Below are 18,409 nucleotides of genomic sequence, written 5' to 3' on the forward strand. Positions count from 1 at the left end.
CGCGCATATGTGCTAGTTGTTTCCGATTCTAGGGGATGGTACTCATCTCCGTTTCAAAGCTAAAAAGCCAGTGCTGTCCAAAGACGTCTCTGTGATCATGTGGCCGGCATGACTAAACACCAAAGGCACACAGAACACTGTTACCTTCCCACCAAAGGTGGTCCCTATTTTTCTACTTGCATTTTTACATGCTTTCGAACTGCTAGGTTGGCAGAAGCTGGGACAAGTCACGGGCGCTGACTCCGTTACGCGGCGCTAGGGATTCGAACCACCAAACTGCCGACCTTCCTGATCGACAAGCTCAGCCTATTAGCCACTGAGCCACTGCCTCCCTACCATCACCATACCTTGAGTTATAACTGGTTTCATGGTATATTCTGCAGAGCAGGGGTGTTTGGGATAGTCGTGGTGGCACAGCGGTTAGAATACAGCATTGCAGGCTGACTCTGCCCACTGCCAGGATTTCGATCCTGACTGGCTTATGGTTGACTCAGCCATCCACCCTTCCAAGGTCAGTAAAATGAGGAGCCAGATTGTTGGGAGCGGTAGGCTGATTCTCAACCGGTCAGAGAATGCTATAAAGCACAATGAAGTGGTAGAATAAGTCTACTTCTGGATGGCGCAGTGGTTAGAATGCAGTATGAGCCATGGTGGTGCAGTGGTTAGAGTGCAGTACTGCAGGCTACTTCTGCTGACTGCCGGCTGCCTGCAATTTGGCAGTTCAAATCTCACCAGGTTCAAGGTTGACACATCCTTCCATCCTTCCAAGGTGGGTAAAATGAGGAGCCAGATTGTTGGGGGGAAAGAGGCTGACTCTGTAAACCGCTTAGAGAGGGCTGAAATCACTGTGAGGTTGTACATAAGTGTAAGTCCTCTCCTTCCTTCCTTCCTTCCTTCCTTCCTTCCTTCCTTCCTTCTTGTTAGAATGCAGTACTGCAGGCTAATTCTGCTGATTGCCAGCAATTCAATCCTGAGCGGCTCAAGGTTGACTCAACCTTCCATCCTTCCAAGGTGGGTAAAATGAGGAGCCAGATTGTTGGGGGGAAAGAGGCTGACTCTGTAAACCGCTTAGAGAGGGATGTAAAGCACTGTGAAGTGGTATATAAGTCTAAGTGCTATTGCTATGGTCCTTCCTTCCTCCCCAGGATATACTGACTGTATAGAGAGGGCTATAAGGCACTATGAAGCGGTATATACATCTGTTAGTCCTATTGCTATCGTGTGATTGGAGCCTTTCACATTTCACGCTTAAACATAAAAAGGGAAAAGCTTCAATGCCCTGATCAGGCCCAGACCTGTGACGCCTTGATCTTGCCCTTGCAGATATCCTGGGAAAAAATCCCACAAAGGCTTATTTTGGCGAAAGGCATCACCTACCTGTTCTGGCTCTGCGTGCCAGGAAGCTGAGCTTTCACTTTCCCGTGCACACATGTGCGCCCGTCATATGGTCTTCCGGTTTCTGGCATGCAATGAACACACAAAGACCAGGTGTGGTGTGCGCTGGAAACCGGAAGCTCGGCTTCCCGCCGTGTGCATGCGTGCCAGGGAGCTGCTCTTACGGTTTCTGGCGGTGGCCAGCACACGTGCGCACCGGAACCCGGAGCAGCAACAGGCAACGACTGGCGTGCCCAGAGAGATGGCTCTGCATGCCACTTCTGGCACGCAAGCCATAGGCTTACCATCCCTGTTATATAGTGTATTGTGTGAACCCAGATAAAACAGACCCTGAAAGCCTAAAGCACAGGATCCGGAAGCTGGATGGTGTGGGGAGACCCACATTCAGTTCCACTCAGGAAGTGCTCTGCTTATGCCCTCGAGTGCAGCAATACCCAGAGGCCCACTTGGAGCCCAGAAAGATGGGCTAGTCAGCCTCTTAGCCCACCAATCTCATGGGTGGCTGGGGTGAGTGGGTGGGGTGCACCCACTCACCACCGACAATACTTCTTTCCTACAAAGCGACCTTGACTGTGTATCAGAATGGTTGAACAATTGGCAACTCCAAATCCCAACCAACAAATGCTCTGCCTTTCACACTGGCAACAAAAATCAGAACACCAAATACAAGCTGGGCGGCTACGACCTCGTAGACGATCCTCACTCAGTCAAAGACCTAGGAGTCCTCATCTCAAACGATCTAAGCCTCCGAGCTCACTGTAAAAGTATTGCCAAAGAGGCATTAAGACAGGGGTGTCCAAACTTGGGAATTTTAAGACTTGTGGACTTCAACTCCCAGAATTCCCCAGCCAGCCGGGAGTTGAAGTCCACAAGTCTTAAAGTTCCCAAGTTTGGACACCCCTGCATTAAGAGTTGTTAACCTAATTTTGAGAAGCTTTTTCTCCGGTAACACTGTACTGCATACAAAACCTTTGCCAGACCAATTCTCAAATACAGCTCATCTGCCGCACTGAATCCGCACTGTATATCGGACATTAATACAATTTAGCAGGTCCAGAGGTGTTTCACGAGAAGAGTCCTCCACTCCTCTGCTCACAACAGAATCCCAGATGCCACCAGGCTTGAAATTTTGGGCTTGGAACTGTGCCGCCTTCAGTCTGACCTAAGCATAGTACACAAAATTGTCTGCTACGACATCCTACCTGTCAATGACTACTTCAGCTTCAACCACAACAATACACAAGCTCACAATAGATACAAACTTAAAGTAAACTGCTCCAAACTTGATTGCAGAAAATACGACTTCAGCAACAGAGCGGTCAATGCCTGAAATGCTCTACCTGACTCTGTGGTTTCTTCCCTAAACCCCCAAAACTTTAACCTTAGACTGTTCACTATTGACCTCACCCCATTCCTAAGAGGTCCGTAAAGGGGGCGTGCATAAGCGCACCAGCGTGCCTACCGTCCCTGTCCTCCTGTCCCCATTTAGCCATTTCCTGTGTTCATGTCCATGTTTTTACTTATACCTGTTATCTCGTACATGTTTGACTAACTAACTAACTAAATAAATAAACCCATTGCCTTGAGTTCCTGGAGGAAAGATGGGGCAGAAACCAAAGGGAAAAAACAACAACCCCCTCCCTCCCCCTCCATTAAAGAAACGTGGGCTCACAAGATGCGAAGGAACGGATTGTAGAGAAACTCCTCGGCCAAAGTAGAAGGCACTGTTGGAAGGTCTTCATCTTCTCGGAGCTGTGAAAGAAAAAAATCAGGGAGACCTGTCGTTCTTTTAGCTTCGCATCGCATCCTGCCAAAGGGGCGGATGGAAGGGGAGAGAGGTTGCAATGTGGGAGGACGGGGATGGGGGGTTGAGGGTTGGGAACTGATCTGTGCCGGTGTGAAAAGTGAGACCCACTAATCCAGTCCAAGTCAACCGAAAGAATGAGGAGATGGAGAAGGTGCAAATTGAGAGTTTGTTGTTGCGGCCTGCCAGTGGCCAGTAGAGCTGGCAGCAGATTCGGACAATGAGGAGGTGGGGGGGGGAACCTGGGCCAATCCTGGAGTCTGGGGAAGGCTCTGATGAGGGCTCTGTGTCGGAGGCAGAAGGGGGGGGGCGACAGTTATCAGCTGCCTTCGGAGTCATAGATCAGTGGGGCAGACGAACAGCTGGAGCCTGTTCCCAGTGTGCGCATGTGCAGAGCTGCCAGGAGAAGGGAACAGCTAAGAAACAAGGGTCAACTTGGGAGTAAGGCAACAGATGGACGGTGAATGACCCCTCCCATAGGGAATAAAGAGGAGCGATAGGGGAGTGGAGTTTGCAGGAGACAATTAGTTCATGAGGGTGAAGATCTCTTCCTGACTTCTTGCCAAGTAATTGCTGCTAAGCGTAGTGTTTGGCCTGGCAGCTCTCCAAGCCTGATCAAAGTCTGTAGTTGTGAAATCTCTTGTTGGCAGGGATTTTGCTGGAGAGGAATTCAACTTAAATAAAAGGGGTTTTATCTGGCTTTCGGGCAGCCTGGGTCAGAACATCGGTCACCTAAACAGCAGAACTCTTAATTGGACATTGACCAATGATCGGGGGTGGAAGGGGGGGGTGACCAGCAGGAAAGGGGAAGTTAATTGTATCCTTTGCGTCCCAAACCAGCAGATTCTGCTTCACTACTTCTGTAACTACTTTTGCTTTCAGTAACATATACTCTAGGGCTGTGATGGCGAACCTATGGCACCCAGCTCAACTCCATTGTGCATGTGCGCGCACCACGTGCTGGCCAGCCCTGTTGGGTCTCTGCTGCGCATGCACAGGGGACATGCGGGAGATGCACGTGCATGTGTGGGGGGCCGGGGGGCACACACGCATGCAGGGTGACGGGGGGGCACACGTTCATGCACAGGAAGCACAGGGAGTCGCAGGGGGATGGGGGATGTGAGGGCATGTCGCATGGACATTGCATTATGTGTGTGGGCGGGCGCACATGTGCTTTCGGCACGCGGCCACAAAAAGGTTAGCCATCACTCCTGCTCATGAGCCAGGAGTCTTTCTTAGCTAACTAATCAACTTAAGTCTGTTTGCTAACTAGCTAATTTAATTGGGACAAATGACAGACATTTTTGAATGTACCAAATGCCCTTGTGGTTGACCCCAAGGAACTACAAAAGGCTTAGGGCTGGGATGGCGAGCCTATGGCATGTGTGCCACAGGTGGCACGCAGAGCCATTTGTCAGGGCACGGGAGGCGTATGCTGGCCAGCTGATTTCAGCCTTTTTTAAAGCCATTTTTAACCCTCCCCAGGCTCCAGAGGCTTTATAGGAACCTAGGGAGGGCGAAAACAGCCTCCCCCCCCCTGGAAGCCTCAGGAGCTTCCCTGAAGCCTCCGGAGCGCAAAAAAACGGCCATACGGACAAACCGGAAGTTCAGGAGCGGACTTCCGGTTTGCTCGTAGGGGCAGTTTAAGCCCTCCGGAGCCTTCAGGGGCCTTCCGGAGGCTTCCCTGAAGGGTCCAGAGGACAAAAAATGACCCAACAGGTAAACCGGAAGTCACTTTCAGTTTGCTCGTAGGGCTGTTTTTAGTCCTCCGGAGCCTTCAGGGAAGCCTCCGGAAGGTCCCTGAAGCCTCCGGAGGGCCTCCGGGGGACGGGGGAGGCTGTTTTCACCTTCCCCAGGCTCCTATAAAGCCTCTGGAGCCCGGGGAGGGCGAAAGAAGCATGCACAAAATGCGGGGGGGGGGGGGAGCGCCTGCATTGCACGCATGCGCAGTGGGGGGGGTGTCGCGGATTGCATTACGGGTGCAGCACGCCCGTGCACAACCCCCCTGCGCTCCCCCCGCTTATGGCACGCGAGCCAAAAAAGGTTCGCCATCGCTGGCTTAGGGAATGAAGGCCACCTTAATAGCATTGTGGGCCCTAGGCAAAGCAGCGTTCTGCAGCAACTACTCACAGGAATGAAAATGGTCGAGAAAACTGAACATATATTTGCATGTTAGTATTAATTTTAAAAATGCAGTAAAATGCCATAAATCTGTTGCTGTATCTATATGATACAAGGTGCATTGAAGGGTTAACAATGCACAGATTAATATGAGCTCCCTATGCTTGTGGAGCCCAATAGGCCTATGCCAGGGGTGTCCAAACTTGGGAACTTTAAGACTTGTGGACTTCAACTCCCAGAATTCCCCAGCCAGCTATGCTGGCTGGGGAATTCTGAGAGTTGAAGTCCACAAGTCTTAAAGTTCCCAAGTTTGGACACCCCTGGCCTATGCGTTAAAACAGCCCAGTGTCTTATCTCTGATCCAGCAAACGGGGGCATTTTCAAATACTTTTGATTTTTTTAAAAAAAAAAAGCTAGCAAGCAAGCAGTGGAAGCATAAAAGAAGGGGGTCTTTCAATCACATGGACATCCGGAGTTAGTTTTTTTTTTAACCACATATCCATCCTAAACACCACTGAAAGCAATCAAGGTTTGTTCTGCCACGGATGTTGGCTTATACCAGAAGTCATGATTGAAACAATCCAGAGTCTAGCAAGACCTTTGAAGCAATCACTAAACTAATTAGAGGCTGATGTTATTGGTTATAATTCTTTTATAAGGGGTCAATTTTCCCTCTTTGGCTAGGGTCCCCAAACTTGGCAACTTTGAGACTTGTCCACAAGTCTCAAAGTTGCCAAGTTTGAAGATTTCTGCTCTTGGCCCTCATTTTGGAAAGATTAAAAAAAAAAGGGAGAACAGTATAGAACCACTCACTTTAGCCCAAATGAGCTTTTCTTTCACAAATTCATTCTCGGGTTCCACTTTTGAGGCAAACTTCAAATTCTGGATTGTGTACTCGTGTCCACAGAAGATTTTCTGAAAAGGATTTTTTTTTTTATTTCAGGCTACCGCTTTAAGAGTGATTCCCCTTGGAACCCCACCCATCCACAAACGTCTTTGCTGTGCTCTCCAAAGTCCCTAGTGTTGTGACCTTGGCTTCCTGAGACAGTACAAAGCGCACGCTTAGTCCCCCAAACCCTCTTTTTTATTTCAATGGCTGTGAATTATGTTCATTCACAGCCCATAATGAGTCACAAATAGTTTGTAAAGAGTCCAACAGAAGTCTACCAAAGTCTTTCGGGATAAGGCTGGTAAGAACCCAACTTTATCTCCCTTGAAACGCTGCCAAAGACCTATTTGGCAATTAGCTTTGCAAGGACACACGGCGCAAAGAGTCAAAAAGGAGCTTCAGAATTTAAACTGAACAGAACAAAGTTGCTTCCTGCAAAAGCTTACGTGTCTTTGCTCCTCCTTTATGTCCTATGGGAGGGGCCAATCACCTTCAAGCCTTACTCCCAAGTCATCCCTTTTGTCTTAACTGTTTTTGCCTTCTGGCAGCTCTGTGTGCACTGGGAACAGGCTCCTCCTGTTCCTCTGCCTCTGGATGCTCTGGAGGCAGCATAAAACTCCCAGATGGCCTCTGATGCAGAGCCCTCGTCCGAGCCTTCCCCAGACTCCAAGACTGGCCAATGCTCCTCCCTAACCTCCTCACTGTCCAACTCTGCTGCGGCGGACCACAGCACCTAGTGAATAGTGTAAAGAACCGGAAATGTGGTTTCTCGGATTTTTGAGGAAGCGAAAACACAAAAAGACAATGTGATTCATAAAATAGGGTTAATTTTTTTAAAATTAAGAACGGACCCTTTTCCAAGTTCTCCTTCAACCTGGGAGAGGGCAATCATTAAAAAATTCCAATCATATGTGATATTATCCACTCTTTGTCAGGGATGTTTCAATTTATATTCTTGTCCTCCAGGGCTCTTTTGCCAAACCTAAGTGCTCCCCAGGCACTCTACAGCTTTAAACATTTTTAATCAAATAAAAATCACTATCGAAACAAATTCATGACGTAAAATTGAATCAGTTCCCACTACAATCCCAGATTAAAATTCGGGCTATCAAGAACTAAGCAGAGCTTGAATATTAAAACACCACACAATAGCTTAAGACTTATATACCGCTTCACAGTGCTTTCCAGCCCTCTCTAAGCAGTTTACAGAGTCAGCCTACTTGCCCCCAAAAATCTGGGTCCTCATTTTACCCACCTCGGAAGGAGGGAAGGCTGAGTCAACCTTGAGCCGGTCAGAATCGAACCCCTGGCAGTCAGCAGAATTAGCTTGCAATACTGCACTCTAACCACTGAACCACCACAGCAAGAGAGAGAGAGGTAGATAGAGGAATGATAGATAGAGAGATGATAGAGAGATAAATAGCAATAGACTCCATAGTGCTTTTACAGCCCTCGCTAAGCAATTTACAAAGTCAGCATATTGCCCCCAACAATCTCAGTCCTCATTTTACTGACCTTCGGAAGGATACTTGAGCGAGCCTATCCGGATCGAACCTCTGGCAGTAGAATTAGCCTGCAATACTGGCTTCTAACCACTGCGTCATTACAGAAAGAATAGAGTAGAGTAGAGTAGAGTAGAGTAGAGTAGAGGTAGGGGTACAGTAGAGCAGAGCAGAATAGAATAGAAAAAAATAGAATAGAATAGAAAAAATAGAATAGAATAGAATAGAATAGAGTAGGGAGAGAGAAGAGAATATGAATAGAATGTAAGAAATGGATAAGAAATACAGTAAGAAATAATAGAAATAGAATTCGAACACCTGGCAGTGGGCAGAGTTAGCCTGCAGTATTGCATTTAACCACTGTGCCACCACAGATCTTAAAATAAAGACTTAAAAAGCACAAGAAATTGGGAAAGGCTTCTGGGTTGGGTAGTAGCAATGTGGCCACCATGGGAAAGTGACAGCGGAGGCAGCCAGGGCTGAGGGGTTGACTGGAGGACCAGGCCTGCCTTTGGGTAAGACTAAACCTCCTATCCGCTTCTCTCCCCACCGCTGGCCTTCAAATGGGAACCTGCACAGGGCAGGAGGGTCTTTTCCTTGGCTGGCACCTCAGCGGCCTCTGAAGCAGCTCCAACCTACCGTCTCCTTTGGCAGCCCGGCCAAGACCTCCATCAGGCTCTTATGCAGCTGCTCAGCTGTGCATTCCAGGAGTTTCCCACAACCACCGACAAATAAAGTGTCCCCTAAGAACAAAAGAAAGATGCACAATCAAGCCACAATACCCCTCCCCCCTTGATTCTCCCCCCCCACCCCTCCAACCACTTGGTCACTTGGTGGGCCCATTACTCAAACATCAGCAGGGCGATTAAAACACCTTCCTCTGAAGAAAAAAAATATAAATATGGAAAAACTACTACTGTATTTTTCGGACTATAAGACACACCGGTGTATAAGACACACCAAGATTTCGAAGAGGTAAGTAAGAAAAAAAAGGTTTTGTCCCTGGCTCCCAGGAGCACTCTGCAAAAACGCCCCTGTGTTTTTGGGAATGGGATGCGGAGGGGGGGGGCGCTTTGGGAGGCCAAAAATGCCTGTATTCGGTATATAAGACACACCAACATTGCCACGCTCTTTTAGGGGGGGTGCGTCTTATACTCTGAAAAATACGGTAAATATTGAGAAAAACATTACAAAATATAAAATAAATTTAAAAAGGAAAGGAAACTTTGAACCTTAGGTACACAACAAATGCCAGGACTAGCAAAACTGCTAGAACTAGATTACCTATTGATTTAAAATCCCCCCTCCAAAAAATATAGCAAAAGTTAAAAAACAAATTAATGTTTTATAAACATTACAGGGAAAAGAATTTTCAGCACAGAAAAAAACATTTAAAGCATTCCTTTCTTTAATTTTGTAATTTACTGTGGAAAAGCTCCGGATATCACCACTGTTGTAGTTAGCAGGAAGGATTGATAGCGGAGCAAAGAACCGTAATTTAGATTATAAAATTCTTGCTTTAATAAAAATTCCTTAAACATTGGCGGGCGGGAAAACCCACCTTCCTAGCGACTGAGTCTCGTATATTGTGTTACGATGTTTGTTTATAGGTAGACCTCGACTTACAACAGCACGCTTAAACGCACAGCCGGAAAAAGGGATTGGCGATCAAATAGAGATTGGCGACCAAGGCCCCAAATAAAAGAGATAGGGGCTTCTCAAGAAACTGTCAAGTTGGCCCTTTAGAGTATGGAATGACGAAAGAAATGACTTAAATCAGGGGTGTCCAAACTTGGGAACTTTAAGATTTGTGGACTTCAACTCCCAGAATTCCCCAGCCAGCCATGGCTGGGGAATTCTGGGAGTTGAAGTCCACAAATCTTAAAGTTCCCAAGTTTGGACATCCCTGACTTAAATGAATGAGCAGGAGGCGGGGAGTTTCTTAGGAGTAGAGTCTACGAAATGTATTGTTTGAATGCTCTTCTTTGCTCTCCTTGTACTCGATCTACTTGGGAAGAGACTTGGAGGCCGCCTTTGCAAACGCTTTTTATCTTTCTGTAAATAAACCTTTTTGAATTGTGAACCAGACTTGTCTCTTGTATTGTGAGGATTTAATAATTGGGTATTTATCTCACAGTAGCCAAGGGCTGCAGGAGGCCGTCACGTCCGAAAACAGGGCCCAGGAGCCCATTTTCGCTGGCAGAGAAATAAAGTATAGTTCTCAGATATTAAAAAGAAAACAAGTTAACCTAAAGCTGTTTCAACAGCTTTGAGTGCCATAAGCAACAATCCCCTTTCTCTAAGGTTGGCTCCAGGGCGTATCATAACCGCCGTTTGCTTCTCACCTGTGAAAGCTGCAGGAGCATTCAGGGAATTGTTTTCCCACACGAAATAGCAGACGTGCCCCCCGGTGTGGCCTGGAGTGAGAAGGCACCGTACATTGATGCTGCCAAACTGTCCAAAAGAAAAGAAGGATGGGTGTTGAGGGTCAAAGCCTGGCATTTCCTTACCTTTTGAGGAATGTAAGGGGGGGGAGAGGGCCACGTGGGTTGTATCTCCCCCAAACTGGAAGAGGATGACCCTAAGAAAGTTCCCTTATCACTTTCTCAGAGTGGCCGGTACAATAATATCTTGACACCTGTGGCTTGGCTGAATCCACACTGGACTGTTAGGAGGGGTTTCTAATTCTTTTTATTCTAAATCAGGGGTGTCCAAACTTGGGAACTTTTAAGACTTGTGGACTTCAACTCCCAGAATTCCCCAGCCAGCATGGCTGGCTGGGGAATTCTGGGAGTTGAAGTCCACAAGTCTTAAAGTTCCCAAGTTTGGACACCCCTGTTCTAACTGGATGGCCTGGAGGCCCTCGGAGCCTGCTTTGATTACGTCCTGCTATCGCTTCTGTTCAATAAAAGATTCCTTTTGAAATGCTACGTTTCAAGAGTCTTTACTTTCTTTTTTTATATATGTATAATTTTTTTTTAAACATAAACAAACAACATAAAAAAATTCTCATCCATTACGTACAGCATGTCGTTTGGTTACAAGCTTTGTGCATCCATATTTTCAATTACCTATACAATCACAAATTTTTCATCTAATGGGAATAGGTACCTTACTTTCATTTTGCATCATATGGTCAAATTGCAATTTAACATTTCTTTCCTTTCAGCAAGCCTAGTTCCCTTGCATTTTTAATTATCTATTTAATAACAGTATACCTTTATGTAATCACTTATCTCATTCTAATTATTTTTACAGTGTAAAAAAAAATCCCCCCCCCCCAACTATTTATGTAGAGTCTTTACTTTCTTGAATAAGGAGGAGAGGCCACGCCTTACACATACTATGATATCACAATAATACCGAAGAAGGGTGTGATCCGTTCCATGCTTACCTTTAATTCTTCCTCATGAGTCACTCGGTGTGTCAGAGCTCCCACTCGTTCGTCCCCACCATATACCTCCAGGCCAGGATAAAGTTTGGCCAGTTCTTCATTGTCTCTTGCGTGATCCCTTGGGAAAAAAGGAGGAAGAGGGAAGGGTTTTTTTCCTTCTCTTCGGCCTTCTCCAATTTGGAGGAGAGACTACAAAAGAGATGTTGAGACCTTGGGAAAAGTTCAGAGAAGATCAACTAAGATGATCAAAGCCCTGGAGACTAAAACATAGGAAGAACGGTTGCAGGATGTGGGTTTGGCTAGTAGTCTAAAGAAAAGAAGAATTAGGGGTGGCATGATAGCATTGTTCCAGTATTTGAGGGGCTGCCACAAAGAAAAGGGGACCAGGTTATTCTCCAAAGTACCAGAGGGCAGGACAAGAAACAATGGTTGGAAACTAATCCAAGAGAGAAGCAACCTGAAATTAAGGAGAAACTTCCTAACAGTGAGGACAATTAACCAGTGGAACAGCTGGCCTCCAGAAATCGTGGACACTTCATCACTAGATGTTTTTAAGAAGGCAACCATTAGACAACCATTTGTCTGGAATGGTACAGCAGGTGGGTGGACTAGAAGACCTCCAAGGTCCCTTCTAGCTCTATTCTATTCTATTTTATTTTCTATATTCTATTCTATTCTATTCTATTCTATATCCTAGGTTCTTTTCTATTCTATTTTCTATATTCTATTCTATTCTATTTTCTATTCTATATCCTATAGTCTTTTCTATTCTATTCTATTTTCTATATTCTATGCTATTCTATTCTATTCTATATCCTAGGGTCTTTTCTATTCTATTCTATTCTATTCCATTTTCTATATTCTATTCTATTCCATTTTCTATATTCTATTTATTCTATTCTATATCCCATAGTCTTTTCTATTCTATTCTATTTTCTATATTCTATTCTATTCTATTCTATATCCTAGGGTCTTTTCTATTCTATTCTATTCTATTCCATTTTCTATATTCTATTCTATTCCATTTTCTATATTCTATTTATTCTATTCTATATCCCATAGTCTTTTCTATTCTATTTTCTATATTCTATTCTATATTCTATATTCTATTCTATTCTATTCTATTCTATTTTCTATATTCTATTCTATATTCTATATTCTATATTCTATATTCTATTCTATTCTATTCTATTTTCTATATTCTATTCTATTCTATTTTCTATATTCTATTCTATTGAAAACAAAATCCTCAGGGAACGCTCTCCCCTTGGACTTGAAGGGAGGCCGCAGTTATTTCGTTGTTGCCTCACAAATTCAGCCCACCTTGAGCCTGAAAGAGGGAGAAGAGGCTGTTCTTTTCTCCCAAAGGATCAGCGCCAGAGCCAGGCAGAACACTTACCAATGGTGATGGGTAGTTAGAATGGCTTTTAGAACGATGTCTTCTCTTCGGATGATTTCTAGAAGCTAATGGGGGGGGGGGGAGAACAGCCACAAAGAACATAGTGAGCATGGATTTATTCCAAAAGACTTTTTTTTAAAAAAAGTCCTTCAATTTGTTATCTCTGAGCCATGATGGCACAATAGTTCACGTAGCCTTCGACTTACAACTGTTCATTTAGTGCAGGGATGGTGAATCGTTCCAGCACCGAGTGCCCAAACTGGAATGTGCATGCATGTGTCTCCATGTGCACATGCCAGAGTGCCAGAAACCTGAAGACCAGCTGGATGCTGCGCACATGTTGTTTTTTGAGGCTGAAAAACAGCCAGAAAGTGGCCTGAAAACGGCCCGGAAAATGTCCCGAAAAACAGCCTGTTTTTTGGGGACCGTTTTCCGGCTGTTTTCCGGCACTTCGGTGCCTGTGGAGATCAGCTGGCTGGCACACATGTGCACTGGAAACCAGAAGAGCAGCTGGTGACTGTGCATGTGCCCACGGAGAGAGGGCTCTGCTGCCACATCTGGCACATGTGCCATAGGTTCTCCATCATGGATTTAGTGACTGTTCAAAGTTACAACAGCCTGCCAACCTTTTCAACTCTCCACCCCGCCCCCAACTCCCCAATGCCCTAAGGCAGGGGTCCCTAAACTTGGCAACTTTAAGAATTGTGGACTTCAATGCCCAGAATTCTCCAGCCAGCATAATTTATTCTCTTGTAATCCCTTTCCTCTGCAATCTCTCCACTTAGATCAGAGGTCTTCAAACTTGGCAACTTTAAGAATTGTGGACTTCAATGCCCAGAATTCTCCAGCCAGCATAATTTATTCTCTTGTAATCCCTTTCCTCTGCAATCTCTCCACTTAGATCAGAGGTCTTCAAACTTGGCAACTTTAAGACTTGTGGACTTCAATGCCCAGAATTCTCCAGCCAGCATAATTTATTCTCTTGTAATCCCTTTCCTCTGCAATCTCTCCACTTAGATCAGAGGTCTTCAAACTTGGCAACTTTAAGACTTGTGGACTTCGACTCCCAGAATTCTCCAGCCAGCAGAGCTTTAAGACTTGTGGACTTCAACTTCCAGAATTCTCCAGCCAGATGGCTGGAGAATTCTGGGCGTTGAAGTCCACAAGTCTTAAAGTTGCCAAGTTTGAAGACCTCTGCCCTAAGGGGTTTTGAAAGCTTCTCCAAAGGGAAGCAACCTATACCACCTGCCCCTATTTTATCATTTCTTCCAAGGCTCTTCTGATCCCATTTACCTGCTTGGAAACCGCTGCATCCACCGCTATGGCCTCTCGCGTGGTTTCTTCAATGATCAGGTACATGTAATTATCTTCCAAAATTGAAATCACTTTGACCTTCATGCTCCAGGGGATTCAAGGTCTCATGGAAGCGAAACTGCCCAAAAGAAAACCACATTCAGAGAGAGAGAGAGAGAGGGAGGGAGGGAGGGAGGGAGGGAGGGAGAGAGAGAGAGAGAGAGAGAGAGAGAGAGAGAGAGAGAGAGATCTACAGTGCCGTTTAGAACCGATTCCAGCTCCCTCCCCCCGCCCGTCCGCACATCATCAAGATGAAGAAAGAGAGGAGGAATTCTGGGAGTTGAAGTCCACAAGTGTTAAAACTATCAAGTCTGAACACCTCTGGGGTTTTTTTTTCTGAAGGGTTAGGGGTGCAAGGGTCTTGCAACTTGACAGCTTTAAGACTTGCGTGCTTCAAATACCAGAGTTTCTGAGCCAACATGACTGGAGGAGGAATTCTGGGAATTGAAGTCCACAAGTCTTAAAGCTGTCAAGTTTGAACACCCCTGGGGAGTTTTTTTCTAAAGGGTTAGGGGTGTAAAGGTCTTGTAATTTGACAGCTTTAAGACTTGCGTGCTTCAAATGCAGAGTTTCTGAGCCAACATTTTGGTTGCTAAGCAAGAGCGTTGTTAAGTGAGTTTCACCACATTTTACAAGTTGGCCACGCCCACCCGGTCACATGGCCGGCAAGCTACTCCCACAAAGCAGGCCACACCTACAGAAGAGGTTCTAAACAATTTTGAAATCCACCACTGACTAGTGGGGGGGACGGGGGGGGACATGATAGAAGCATTCCAATATTTGAGAGGCTGCGACAAAAAAAGAAGAGGGGGTCAAATTATTATCCAAGGCATCAGAAGGCAAAAAACAAAAAAATGGATGGAAACTAACCAAAGAGAGAAGCAACCTGGCATTAAGGAGAAACTTCCTAACAGTGAAGTTTCAATTAACCAGTGGAATGATTTAGACTTGAAGTAGGAGGGATTTCAAATGAAACCCTAGTAAGGCCACACCTGGAATACTGCGTTCAGTTTTGGTCACCATACTACAAAAAGGATGCTGAGGCTTTGGAAAAAGTTCAGAGAAGAGCAACTAAGATGATCAAAGGCCTGGAGACTAAAACATAGGAAGAACGGCTGCAGGATTTGGGTTTGGCTAGTCTAAAGAAAAAAAGAATTAGGGGTGACATGAGAGCAGTATCCCAGTATTGGAGGGGGGTCAAATTATTCCCCAAAGCACCAGAGGGCAGGAGAAGAAGCAATGGTTGGAAACTAACCAAAGACAGAAGCAACCTGGATTTAAAGAGAAATTTCCTAACAGTGAGGGCAATTAACCAGTGGAACAGCTTGCCTCCAGAAACTAGGCAGGGGGTTGGACTAGAAGACCTCCAAGGTCCCTTCCAACTCTACTATTATATTATTGTAATTGTGGGCGCTCCATCACTGGAGGTTGTTAAGAAGAGACTGGACAGTTACTTGTCTGAGATTGTATAGGGTCTCCTGCTCGAGAGGGTTGGACTAGATGACCTCCAAGGTCCCTTCCAGCTGAACTGAATGGATTCCAGCTGGGGCCTCATCCCAAGACTTTTGGCAGGAGGAAACCAGCGAGGGGGGTGATTTCCCCAAGAAAGCTGAAATCGGGGCTCTGCCAGCCGCCCTCTCGATGCCGGCCCAACTTCACCCAGTCCAGTGTTTCTCGATGACGGGCACTTGGAGATGGGCGGACTTCAACTCCCAGCATTCCTCAGGCGAGGCGAGGGGGAAGGGGCATCCTGGGAGTTGAAGTCCGCCTATCTTAAAGTGGCCAAACAGCGCTCTGCAGAGTCAGGTGCCAGTTTAAATCCCACCAACAGCCACTTGGGGGGCCAAGATGCCCCTCCCTTCCACAGCCCCCCCTCCAGGAAGCTTTGTTTGACCCGCGGTCCTTCCCCGGAGCCCCGGTCCCTCCCCCCCCCCGCCCTTGCCTGGCGAGCCGCCGCAGCCAACGAAAAGCCCCGCCTTCCGGGAGGCGGGATGGAACCGCCGCCCCGTCTCTCCCTCTCCTGCCTTCGGGCATGCGCAGAGCGCCTCTTCTCCGCAGAAAGGGGAGGGAGAAACAACGGCTCGTAAGAGCCGCGGGCGGGGACGGCAAACTAGAAAGGTTGTGGAGCGCTGCTATGAGGTTTCCTGCTTGAGCAGGGGGTTGGACTAGAAGACCTCCAAGGTCCCTTCCAAGTCTTGTTATTCTATTCTGTTCTTTTGTTTTTCTCTTCTCTTCTTTCTTCTATTTTTTCTCTTCTATTCTTTCCCATTCTATTTTCTATTCTATTCTCTCCTCTTGTCTATTCTATTTTATTCTATTTTCTTTACTATTCTATTCTATTTTGTTTTTCTCTTGGTTTTTATTCTAGTTTTTCTATTCTATTCTTTCCCATTCTATTTTTTATTCTATTGTTTAGTTTTTCTCTTCTCTTATGTTCTCCTATTCTATTCTATTCTCTCTTCTCTTCTCTTCTATATTCTATTCTAATCTTTTGTTTTTCTCTTCTGTTCTCCTATTCTCTTCTTCTATTTTCTATTTGATTCTATTGTCTTCTCTTCTATATTCTATTCTATTCTATTCTCTATTCTCTTTTATATTCTATTCTATATTCTATTCTTTTGTTTTTCTCTTCTGTTCTCATATTCTCTTCTATTTCCTCTTCTCTTCTCTTCTATCCTCTATTCTATTCCTATTCTAACCTGCAAGGTCCCTTCCAACAGAACTATTCTGTTCTGTTTTCTGTCTCAGTCATTTAGTCCTTTGCTTTCTGTTAAAAGAAGCTGCTGTCTCTGTGGGAAGTGCCTGGGCTGCCCTCTGGCCTTCATATCTGGGTCACTGCATCACATCCCAATTTGGAGAAAGCACCCCTGCCTGTCCAGAGTGCTTGACTCTTGCTGAAAACATCTTTGATTTTCAACTATAAAAGAAACAATTGACAACACTCATCCACCCTCTTGTTTTCTAGCAGTCCAAACTTTATTATGGAATTGTATAGGGTGTCCTGCTTGAGCAGGGGGTTGGACTAGAAGACCTCCAAGATCCCTTCCAACTCTTTTATTCTAGGGATAACCACTGTGATATTCCCTGGTAGTTTTCCACCCCAAAGTAAACTAGTAGGCATTCTACTGAGATGTTGGAGACCAGCCAAAATTTGCCCTCTGTAAATAAAAAAAGAGAGAGAGACGGTGGCTTCATGAGAGCCTAGAGCCGGAAGGGACATTGGTAGTCTTCTAATCCAATCTCCTGCCCAAAGCAGCAAACCTTATACCACCCTGACCAAATGCTTGTCCACTCCCTTCTTAAAAACTTCCCATGTCAGAGCATCCACAAGATTGTTCCACTGATGAATTAATAGATTAGCAAATTAACAGAGTAGGAAGGGACCTTGTAGATCATCTAGTCCAGTGGTTCTCAACCTGTGGGTCTGGACCCCTTTGGGGGTCGAATGACCCTTTCACAGGGGTCGCCTAAGACCATCGGAAAACATGTATTTTTGATGGTCTTAGGAATCGAGACGCCAATTTTATGGTTGGGGGTTATCAAAACATGAGGAACTGTATTAAAGGGTCACAGCATTGGAAACCACTGATCTAGTCCAACCCCCCCCCCACCCCACCCAAGCAGGAGATCCTATACCATTTCTGACAGATGGGAGTCCAGTCTCTTCAAATCTTCCAGTGATGAAGCTCCCACAACCTCCAAAGGCAACTTCTGTTCTACTGATTGTTCTCAGTTAGGAAATTCCTCATTTCCTGAATCTCTCCTTGATCAATCCATGATTCCTTGCCTGGTCTTCAGGTGCTTTGGAGAATGGCTTGACCCCCTCCTCTCTGTGAAAGCCCCTCAAGTATTGGAAGACTGCTATCCTGTCTCCCCATGTCCTTCTCTTCCCTAGACTAGCCATGCCCAGTTCCTGCAACTGTTCATCGTATGTTTTAGTCTCCAGTCCCCTCATCATCTTGGTTGCTCTTCTCTGCACTTTTTCTAGAGTCTCAACATTATTCGAGCTATCAGGAAATTTCTTTAGCTGCTTCTTCTTTAGCCTCAAGTGCTGGTTGACCTTCTCTGTGATTGCCGGTCAGGTACTAGAAGACAGCTATCATATGCCATCCCTAATCCTTCTCTTCATACTAGCCTCTTCAGTCTAGGCATACTTTGCTTAACCGTTCCTCATAGGATTTATCCTGCAAGCCCTTTCTTTGTTGTTTTTCTCTGCACACTTTCTAGAGACTCAATCCCTTTTTCCAGGTAGTTTTGGCAGTCACATGGAGATAGCTGACCACCGCTTTCTTCTGTATTTTTTTACTTCTCAGGCTTGGTTTTCTTGTGGGTCTTCTGTCCACGTATTATAGAACAGGATCACCCACCTTCTCAACCCAGCTTAGCTTTCAAATCCAAACACTATTGTGAAAACTCCCAGCGATGCCCTAAAGATTGTTTTCATTTTCCAAAGTTAAAAAGAGATGCTCTTTTGTTGTTATTTAGCACAAGTCACTCCGGGTAATTTTGGGAAGGGTTAGAAAAAGTTCAGGCGGCAAGAATTGCGCTTGTC

General features: G+C 45.6%; 2 protein-coding genes across 2 annotated transcripts in view; both read right to left on the bottom strand.

The window, feature by feature from the left end:
* Positions 1–18,409, bottom strand: part of LOC309398802 (hydroxyacylglutathione hydrolase, mitochondrial-like) — a 45,965-nt gene that overhangs the window by 1,597 nt on the left and 25,959 nt on the right. Inside the window, exon 8 of the mRNA XM_081966020.1 lies at positions 3,068–3,147. Within this exon, the coding sequence (XP_081822146.1) occupies positions 3,068–3,147 (80 nt within the window). The remainder of the gene's footprint in view (positions 1–3,067; positions 3,148–18,409) is intronic.
* On the bottom strand, positions 228–15,519 carry LOC309398806 (hydroxyacylglutathione hydrolase-like protein). The gene is made up of 7 exons (XM_081966025.1): positions 15,312–15,519; positions 13,798–13,936; positions 12,505–12,569; positions 11,106–11,223; positions 10,057–10,165; positions 8,351–8,454; positions 228–575 (listed from the first exon to the last, which is right to left on the bottom strand). The coding sequence occupies exons 2-7, from the start codon at positions 13,900–13,902 to the stop codon at positions 558–560; spliced, it is 519 nt and encodes a 172-aa protein (XP_081822151.1). The 5' UTR covers positions 13,903–13,936; positions 15,312–15,519; the 3' UTR covers positions 228–557.

This window comes from Natrix helvetica (genome assembly GCF_964273705.1).
Source record: "Natrix helvetica genome assembly, chromosome: 13".
In the NCBI taxonomy this organism is placed as follows: Eukaryota; Metazoa; Chordata; class Lepidosauria; order Squamata; family Natricidae; genus Natrix; species Natrix helvetica.